Genomic DNA, 10,339 nt, shown 5'->3' with positions numbered 1-10,339 from the left:
GGAAACTGGGTGAAGAGTACACAGGACCTCCTGGTATTATTTTTGCAACTTCTGTGCATCTATATCTTTTCCAAATAAAAACATAAAAATAAATGTCTATTAATACATAATAAATAGATACATCTGTTCCCTCTGAACTATATCCATCCTGGTGGCAAAAAGACCAGTAGACTGACTTTGTTTGGGGAGGTATTTTGATGCACAATCACGTCTTCCTATATCAAAAAGGTTTAAAAACCACCGTCAAGGAGGCTTTCACAACAAACGTTAAGGATGCTGTGCAAACACTTAAAAATAGAACTGTGAGTTTCAGAGAAATTAGTCATCCGGTAGATTAGGGGGAAGAAAGCAACCAGACCTCTGTTTTCCTAAGTCAGCTCATTAGGCACAAGTCGTATTTAAAGTGAGACTTCTTCACACTCACAGACCAAGATCCGACATCCTCCGTGGCTGGGCTTGCTGGACTCTCTGTGCACCATGAGAAACAGACATCTCAGGTTGCTGCCAGGTAGGAAGGATCATAACAATGGTGAGAGAAGACTAAAGCTACCTAGGAACTGTCCGTCCAGTTTGAGAATGTTCTCTGTTCTGTGATCAATTTCTGGCTCATTTTCCCACTATTTCTGTAAGGGAGAGCAGGGAAGAAATTATAAGAAAGATAGTAGCCCCATTATATTTAGTCTCAAAGGAGAAAGTCAATGAAGCTTATTCGTAGGGCGCAGGTGGAGACTTAAGAGAGATTTCTTATTTCACCACCTGTATTTGTCCAGGTTCTCAAAAGAACAGAACCAATAGGATGTGTGCGTGTGTGTGTGTATATATATATATATATATATATATATATATATATATATATATACAGAGAGAGAGAGAGGGATTTATTTTTAGGAATTGGCACATGCAATTGTGGAGATTAGAATGTCCGAATTCTTCAGGGCAAGTAGACAGGCTGGAAATCGGGGAAGACCTGATGCTGCATCTTGAGTCCAAAGGCAGTCTGGACTCAGTCAGTCTTTATTCTCTTAACATCTTCAGCTGACTTGATGAGGGTCACCCAGATTACGAAGGGTAATCTACTACACTCAAAGCCTTCTGATTTAAATGTGAATATTTCCAAAAATCACATTCACAGCAAATCTAGGCTAACGTTTGACCAAATATCTGGGTGCTCTACCCTGGAATAACTGGTACATAATATTTTTTTTCAGAAGAGTAGATAACCAAACTCTCTGAAAACTCTAATGCACTGAGAAAAAATGTCATCCTTTATGTTATAGGCTTTGTGTAGGTCATGAAATTCTTTGAGGGACAATAACAGTGAATTAGTAATAACCAGTATTAGTGAGGTCAGCTTAATTCTGATTAGTCTCTATTTCCTTCAATGCTTAAGATAATACCCATTACCTAGCAGGTTATGTTCTTCTTATATGTTGTTCTCATTGGTTGGAACTTTTTTCCTGGTTTCTATCAAAATAGTCATATTTATTATCATCTGATTTGTGGAACATGATTTTTTTAAAGCTGAGCACATTTTGGAGGGTCCAATGTGCAACATAGTGTGGGGCTTTGAAAGAAATGGAGAGCAAACTTAGCTTCTCCCAGATGTGCACAGTTTTAGGTGTGCGTGTATAACATCTCAGTAGACTAATGACCTTATTCACATGCATGGGACATTAGGATCATTTGCGCCTGCTCTGGGGGCCACACTCTAGGAACAGGAGCACGGTTGACGGGCATCTGAGGCATGAGTCGCCTGCACAGCTTTCCCGAGGGGCAGCTCCAGGCTGGGTGTGGTCTCGGGCAGTCTGGCCCCGGAGCCTGGCTTTCCTCAGCACAGGTTGGAGCCACAAGAGAAAAGGACATTTCGTGGCAAGGAGGGCAGAGTGGAAGTCTAGGACTCTGACCCCTGAGAGAACCGAGCTGAGCGTGTGATTCCGCCTGACCCTGGAGTCTGGCGCATGCAGCTGTGTCTCAGGGAACAGGAAGGTAGAAGAGGAGCAGGAGGGAAACTGCTCTTCCTTTCCTTCTTCTGCTCTTTCCTTCCCTTTAGCTGATGTACGTTGTCTGTTTGCTCTGTGTCAGGCACTGCACTAACCCGTTGTTAGTCTTCACTAATCTACGGTCAGAATAAAGCTCATCCTATCACAGTTACCGTTGCACCCACTTTGCACTGGGGCAAGCGTGGGCAAAGAATGGGCAGCGTTCCTGAAGCCGTGCAGCCACCAGGGGGAAGTCTGGGCTGCGGACGTGGGCGTGTCCATCTCCAAACCCATCGTCCGCCAGGGTCCTCCACCACCTTGCACAGTGAGAACTGGCAGTGCAACGTTAAGAGAAATTCATCTTTGCTTTTAGCCAAAAAGAAAAATTCCGTAAAGGCATGCAGATCTGAAGATTTTCAGCTCACGTAGATGTGATGACAGACCCTGTGAGGCAGACTGGTTGTGGCCTGTACAGCAGATTTCATTCCTTAGTGCCCATAGTGGCTTTCACCCCACCACGCCTGCTCAGTGACTCATTTCTCAGGACTGGCCTGGGGGCCAAGGAGGAAGGCTGTGCCCTCAGTGCACTAGAGGACGCCAGGAGCTCACTGGAGGAACCAGGAAGCCATGGCTGCTGTCCCTGGAGAGTCCACTCACCAGGAGAGAGTCGCTCTACCTGCAGCTTCCTTAGTTCCCACTCTCCACCTGTTGTCACCGCCCCCTGATTCCAGGGCTCCGTGCCCTGCTGATATCGCTGTGAGCTGGGGTTCAAACTTTGGGCTTACTTCCTCCAAACCCACACTCTTCTTGTATGCCCTGAAACATGTGCCTAAACATGGAGAGTGATCCTGGAAGAGAAATCCTCAAAGCAAATTTCAGCCATTGCCAGACAGCAAAGATCCTGGGTCTGGGCAAAGGCACTCCAATCTGAGACCTTTCTCCTTCAAGATTTACCCCATCCATTGGGAGGAGCTGGAGTTCCTAAGGTGTGTCCCTGTCTCCAGCTGTCTGCATATATTCTGTCCACTTACCTGCAGCACCTGAGGTTCCACCAGGGCTGGGGCTGTCAGTGACCGAGTCCTCAGGGAGTCCCTGGAGATGGAGGGAGAGGCTGAGCCCTCAATTTCCAGTGAACTACAGGAGCCTTGGAGATGCTGCCGCAAAGCCATGGGCTGCAGGGCCAGAGCCACCTCCACAGGAGGCAATGGCCGTGTGGACAGGGATTAAAATTGGACCTTAACACTCCCCTCTTTGTCATTGCTCTGTTTTTTCTGCCCCAGGACTCTCAGTGCTGCTGTTGTTGCCATTGGGAGCTGCAGCCCTGAATGCTGGAGGTGAGTGCTCAGCCAGCCCCATTTTGACATAAGCTGGGGAGTCCATGCTGGGGTCTGGATCCTGTCACCAACAAGGGAGGGAGTGAAAGACGACTTATTCTGCAACTGAGGCTCCGAGATGGTCCTCGGGGGACAAAAGAAGCTGTTTCTTCCTCCCTAAATGTCCAGAGATTTTGTCTCTTCCTCTTCCAATGGCGGCCATCCCTCCCCTTATCTGCTCTACTCTACTCTTGGATCCCTAGCTGGCAGTGGGCTTCATCCATTTTTGAGCCTTCTGACTATGATCCCCATCCCCACTGCTTCTGCCCCCATAGCCTGTGTTCGATGGTGCCCTCCAAACCCTCCATGTGTCAACGCCAACGCCTGTCGCTGCATTCCAGGACTCAGTTCTGTATCTCCAAATATCATATCCAGCCCCGTGGAGAGTTGTGACGGTACAGTAGGGGCTTGGGGTGGTGGGGGCATGTGGAGACGGTGGGGCATCCAGAGCCTTCAGCCCCAAGAGCAGCACAGAAGCACTGTGTCAGGGATGAGAGAAGAGACAGGCAGGGGAAGTGTGAGGGACGTGGGCACCTGCTTTCACGGTCAGTAGGGAGAGAGTTGAGAGCTCACACAGGGCAGCTGGGCTCCGAGTGCTGCTCTGCCCCGGACTGGCTCTCTGACATTCGGGAAATTGGTTCTCCTCTCAGTTTGCTTGTGTGTAAACTGAGTATTATCATCCAGTCCCCCCATGGGGATGGTGCAAGACTTAATATTTACCTGTGTGAAGAACAGGGAAAGAGTAGCACACAGCAAAAATGCAAGCCATCATCTTTGTACTGCTGTTATTATGATTTTGTTATTATTATTATTCTCATTGCACAAAGAAAGAGGACAAATAATGGAAGCAACAGGAGGAAAGACACAGCCCGGGCCTGGAAGCTCAGGCTCCTACCAGCCAGAGCTCGCCAAGAACCCAGCTCATGACCACAGTCTCCCACCTCATGCTCACAGCAGCCCCATGAGGGAGGCAGAGCTCGGCCTGTGGTTTAAATGATCAGATTTGGTGGAAAGAGATCGAGTGACTTTTCCAAATCCTACAACTAATAATGTGGTCGAATGTAAATCCAGGTGTAAAACAAAGGAGTTTTCATTCTTTAAAAATACAGGGTCATAAAAGGAAATTATACTATTTTAAAATTAGTAAGATGGTAAATTTTATGTTGTGCATTTTACCACAATTTTTATAAATAGGAAAAGAAGAAAATTATACTGTTTTTACACTAGGAAATAGTCTCCATGGACTCAAAATGGTCTCAGATGCGTATTTATTGATAATGAAGGTAAAAACATTCCCTATATGTCTGAAAAAATGAGAAAAAATACCCCTAAAAGTTTCGGTAGTCTGTGGAGTGGATTATGGATAATTTTCTTTGTTTCCTAGTATACGTGTGTTATTTAGTATTTGGGGGAAAGTAAATTTTGTCAGGTGGAAAAAGCCGATGTTGTTGTGACAACAGCCCAGCCATCCATGATCCTGGCGGTGTTCCTAAAGTCTCCTCTGTGTGTGCGTGTGTGTCTCACGGAGATTTGTAGATGGGTGACCATGGACAGGAGACCCTGCTGCTAATGCCCCTGGATCCTGGCTCCTCTCTGGGAGGGCGCCTGTCAGGTGGAGATGTCCCATCCTCATGTCTCTCCCCATCCCTTGCACCTCATTCTCAACGGTCCCACACTTGGCTTCACACCCTCCCGTCAACCTTGAGAACAGATGTCCAGCCATTGCCGCCATCATAGAACAGAGGAGGGAAGCCCCATTGCCAGGTGGGGGCTGAACACGAATCCTTCAGGTGTGCGTCCCTCCTGCGTCCTGTCCTGTCCTGGTGCTGACACCCACAGCCTGGGTCTGGGCCTTAGAAGGGAAGTCTGCAAGTACAGAGAAGAGAGGTCTGATGTGGGGGAGACCAGTCGCCTGCCTGAGTCGTCGTGACGTGTGAGTCCTTTCAGGTTCTAAAGTCTTTGGTCTTGTGATTGGATGCACGAGTGCCAAACTTTCTGTCCCTGGATTTTTTTTTTTTTTTTGAGGAAGATTAGCCCTGACCTAACATCCGCTGCCAATCCTCCTCATTTTGCTGAGGAAGACAGGCCCTGAGCTAACAGCCATGCCCATCTTCCTCTACTTTATATGTGGGACGCCTCCCACAGCATGGCTTGCCAAGTGGTGCCGTGTCCACACCCAGGATCCAAACCAGTGAACCCCGGGCTGCCGAAGCAGAACGTGGGAACTTAACCACTGCTCCACAAGGCTGGCTCCTGTCCCTGCATTTTGATCCCTCTTGTGTCCCTGGTTTTTATTAAGTTGTTGTTTTTAGCCAATGGTGTCCAGCACCTCCTCTCTGGGCCCCTGACCTACCCAAAGGGGTCCTGGGTCATGGGCATCTTTTCTCTCATGTTCAGAGAACAGAGAGAGACAAGATGCCAGAAAACACCCCCAGTGACTCAGCTGTGGGAACCTTGATGCTACTTCTTCATTCCACATCTGAGACTGCCTCTAATAAGGGGGGACTTCCCTCAGGGGTGGAGACAGCAAGACTCCCCCGGAGACATCCTGAGGCATCTTGGAAAGGCCTGACCTGGGGAGCTGGGGGAGTGCCTGATGGGGAGTGAGGGTGCACTTCGGCCACTGGGAGTAAATGAGGATGGAAGCCAGCGCTGGGCAGGTGCCTGACCACCTGGCTCTATGCTCAAGTCTGAATGATGACTGTGACCCTCAACAGCCCCTGAGCCATGACTCCTTCCATTGCCCCAGCACCGAGGACAGCCTTCAGTGCCCCTGTTACCCTGTGTGGAGCCCACCCCCAGGTCCCTGATAGTGTTAAGAGCACCACAGAGGAGGGACTGGAGCTGAGTCAGTGCCTCCATCTCTACCCGACATGGCCTGCAGAGAGGATGCAGATCTCCTTCCAGCATGGCACAGCAGTGGGTCTGAATATAGGTGCCCTCAGACCCAGCCAGAGATCAGAAATGAGTAGAGTGGTCTGCAGGCTTTCTGGAGCAGCTGGCTCTGGACCAGCCCAGCCCCAGGGGTGCCAACCAGGGGTTGTGTTCTGTGCAGCCCCCATGGCAGGGTCAAACCGGAGGCCAGGGTCTCTGTCCTGTGGGAACTCACACCTTTTGGGGGTGATCCTTTGTCCTGTTGTGTTGCAGAAATCAACGAGTGTGAACCACCTTGGACAGTGTCCTGTGGAATATATATAGACTGCCAGGACATAGAGGAGAGCTACTGCCAGTGCATCAGAGGACACGAGATTGATTCTCAGGAAATGTTCACCAATGAGACTAATGAAACATGTGATGGTAAGAATGACTCCTGCATCTTCCATCTCCTCATCTGTGAGGTTGGGGTCACTTGCCCCACTTTCACCAGGAGAGTGGCTGTCCTGACAACTGCCTGGTGTCCTGTCCCTCCCCAGTCTCCAAAGCTCAGAACCCCACACTGAGTGCCACTTCTGCAATTTTGGAAAGTCCCTCTGCTACCTGGCATCTTATTTTCATAAAACAAAGAGAGGGGTGGCATTCAAGGTGCTTCAGGAGCTCACAGTGCATTGCATTCCAGTGCAATATCCATCCTCTTCTTCTTCATCGGTGACTGCCAGGATAAGACCATCTCACACTGGAACCCACATGGGCTTAGCCATGCCAGGAACCCTCTTAGACCCTCTGGGCCATGATGGACCCAGGAACCCTGTCCAGAAATATGGAAGGGGGGATATTCGAGGGTGAGCCAACACCCCACAGCAGGCCTTGACCCTGACCAACAACCCACCCAGAGAAGACACCTCCTGGCACCTGAACTGGCTTCCTGGCCCTTAGCCTCTGTCTACTTCCCTGAGTGAGACTCCACTCTGACCCTGCAGATAATTTCAGTTCACAGGCCTGTGGGCAACTCAGATGACCGGGACCTTGGAGGATGTGGTGTCAGAGGTGGACAGGGTGATGTGAACCACCCCACACACTCAGATTGTCTGGTGAATAGAAAAGGCTCCCATCTGGACCAGATGAAAAGAGAGGGCATCTTTGGGGACCATTGCCCCAGGTCTGACCTTCTCCCAAGGAGGTCAACCCAGACCCCATGTTCACCTAGACCACCTACGGACAGAAGATGGAGGCTGAGCCCCACTCTGCGGGGCCACAGGTCTGTGTCCCTGGTGGGAGGCCAAGGGTCAAGAAGAAATATCTACCACCTCTCCCCCATCAGCACCTGCTTCCCTCTTCAGCCAACCAGCCCTCAACCAAAACTGGCCTTGTTCAGATGTGGTTTGTCACCATCTCCTGCCAGTCCATAGGATGTCTTCGTGGGGATGAGAAAAGATCCTTTCACTGCCCCAAGTCTGTGTGGCTGGACGTCAGCCCCTACTGTTACCCCACCTGGTGTCCACTGTCCAGGTGGCTCTGGACTATCTGGCATTGTATTCGTTCTCTTCACTCCTTCCTGCAAGCTCCCTGAGGGGCCTCACTGAGGAGTGAGTCTTGGTCCAGCTGCATGGAGCTGAGGCCTCAGAGTTAGCATGGATGAGAGACAGCTGTCCTTCCAGGGTCCCTGGGATTCCAAGGAGAACTCAGACAGCAAGCAGCCACCTTGGGGAGTCGGCAAAAGCTATCACTGGCAGCCAAGAAGGGTCTTGCTCAGGGAACTCAGTATTTCCTCTGCAGTCAGTTCCCTGGAAGGCCCAACTGGCCTTTCTTCAAATACTGGGTTGGGGCACCCAGGCAGCTGTGATGTCCCCACCCCAGCTGGGAGCTGCCCAGGGAAGCTGAGGGCACCAGGACTGACAGACAGGGATGACTCAGGCCACTTCCATCCACATCTGGACAACAGAGCATCTAGGCCACCACATTCACCCATAGGATGCCTCCATGTGTGAGACAAGGCACCCACTCACCCAGTGGAAACAGCGGGACCTTCTCAAAGCAGATTTCTGCCATCACCAGAGAACAGAGAAGCTGGGTACAGGCAAAGGCACTCCTATCTGAGGACTTTTGCCTTCAAGATTTACCCCGTCCATTGGAAGAGGTTGGAGTTTCTAAGATGTGTCCCTGTCTCCAGCTGTCGATGTATATTCTGTCCCCTTACCTGTAGCACCTGAGGTTCCATGAGGGCTGTTGCTGTCAGTGACTGATTCCTAGGGTAGTCCTGGGAGATGGAGGCGAAAGGCTGAGCCCTCAATTCTGAGTCAAGTACAGGAGCCTTGGGGATGCTGCTGGAAAGCCATGGGCTGCAGGGCCAGAGCCACCTCCCCGGGAGGCAATGGTTATGTGGCCAAGTGTTGAAATTGGACCTTAACTCTCCTCTTCTTTATCATCTCTCTGCTTTTTCTGCCCCAGCATTGTCCATACTGTTGCACTTGACACATGGAGCTACAGTCCGCAAACTTATAGGTGAGTCTGCCCAATCACCTTCATTAGTGACGTCAGCTGGGGCGTCCATGCTGGGGTCTGGGATCCTCTCACCAACAAGGGAGGCAAAGGAGGTTTATTCTGCAACTGAGATGGTCCTCTGTGGACAAGAGAAGCTGTTTTTCCTCCCTAAAAGTCCAGAGATTTCTGAGCTCTTCTTCTTCCAGTGTGAGCCATCCCTCTCTCCCCTCCCCTCCTCTACTCATGGACTCCCGGCTGCTTCCTCCATTTCTTAGCCCTTCTGACCATGGTCTCCATCCCCACAGGCTCTACCCCAACCTCCTGTGCCCAGGAGTGCCCTCGGAGATCCGTATGTGCTGATGCCAATGCATGTCGCTGCCTTCCAGGATTCAGTTCTTCCTCTGGGGAGGTCTTCATCAGCCCCTCGGAGAGCTGTGAAGGTAGAGAGGCTTGGGGGTGGTGGGAACACATACAGAGATGGTGGGGGAGCCTGTGCGGCATCCAGAGCCCCCAGCCCAAAGAGCAGCACAGGAGCACTGTGTCAGGGATGAGAGAGGAGACAGGCAGGGGAAGTGTGAGGGACGTGGGCACCTGCTTTCACGGTCAGTAGGGAGAGAGTTGAGAGCTCACACAGGGCAGCTGGGCTCCGAGGGCTCCGAGTGCTGCTCTGCCCCTGACTGGCTCTCCGACATTCGGGAAATTGGTTCTCCTCTCAGTTTGCCTGTCTGTGAGTTGGGGATAATCACTGCATCTGCCCCACATGGATGGTGTGAGATTTAACATTTCTCTGTGGGAAGAACAGGGAAAGACTAGTACACAGCGAATTATCAAAAGTGACAGCTATCATCATTGTTACTGCTGTTATTATTGTCATTATTCAACTAATACAAAGAAACGGGAGAGATAATGGAAGCAACAGGAGGAAAGACACACCCAGGGCCTGGAAGCTCAGGCCCTCCTACCAGCCAGAGCTCGCCAGGAACCCAGCTCACGACCATGGTCTCACACCTCATGCTCACAGCAGCCCCGTGAGGCTGGCAGAGCTAGGATTGTGGGGTTTTTCCAACCTTCATCCATTTCATCCACTTTCCACCCCCTCACGTCTGGCGACAATCAATCTGTTCTCTATATCTACGTGTTTGGGGTTTTTTTTAGATTCCGCATATAAAGGAGATCAGAGAGTATTTTTGTCTTTTCTGTCTCACATTTTCACTTAGCATACTGCCCTCAAGTTCCATTCAAGTTATCACAAATATCAAGATTTCCTTCTCTTTTTATGGCTGAATAATATTTCACTGTATCCATAAACCACTTTTTCATTATCCACTCCTCCATCAATGGACACTTATGTTGTTTCCATATCTTGGCTATAGTGGGTTTTTTTTAATTTAAGGGCATTTAGTATGCTTTATTCAATCTTTTACCCCACATGGTGCCTGGGAGATTAAAAATAACCGGAAAGAATTTTTTTCCAAAACGTTGTGATTTATTAATATATCTCTTAGTCTTTTTTCTTTGTTTGTTTACAGTTTTATTTATTTGATTTTTTATTGTGGTAACATTGGTTTATAACATTATATAAATTTCAGGTGTACATCGTTATATATTTTGATTTCTGTGTCAGTTGCG

The 10,339-nt window shown here is 49.6% G+C and overlaps 1 protein-coding gene across 3 annotated transcripts in view; it reads left to right on the top strand.

The window, feature by feature from the left end:
- The first annotated feature begins 357 nt into the window (after positions 1-357).
- The window catches only part of LOC123281574 (adhesion G protein-coupled receptor E2-like), a 32,237-nt gene continuing 22,255 nt past the window's right edge, over positions 358-10,339 (top strand). For 2 of the 3 annotated variants that reach the window (XM_070500589.1, XM_070500591.1), the window contains exons 1-6: positions 358-508; positions 3,260-3,313; positions 3,628-3,747; positions 6,500-6,649; positions 8,678-8,731; positions 9,016-9,150. In XM_070500589.1, coding sequence (XP_070356690.1) covers positions 478-508; positions 3,260-3,313; positions 3,628-3,747; positions 6,500-6,649; positions 8,678-8,731; positions 9,016-9,150 — 544 coding nt within the window. In that variant the 5' untranslated portion in view covers positions 358-477. Of the gene's footprint in view, positions 509-3,259; positions 3,314-3,627; positions 3,748-5,144; positions 5,286-6,499; positions 6,650-8,677; positions 8,732-9,015; positions 9,151-10,339 lie in introns of those variants that run through there. The other variant, XM_070500590.1, reaches the window with a different exon arrangement.

The sequence above is a fragment of the Equus asinus genome, chromosome 28, assembly GCF_041296235.1.
Source record: "Equus asinus isolate D_3611 breed Donkey chromosome 28, EquAss-T2T_v2, whole genome shotgun sequence".
Taxonomy (NCBI): Eukaryota; Metazoa; Chordata; class Mammalia; order Perissodactyla; family Equidae; genus Equus; species Equus asinus.
This window is presented reverse-complemented; position numbering and strand designations above follow the sequence as displayed.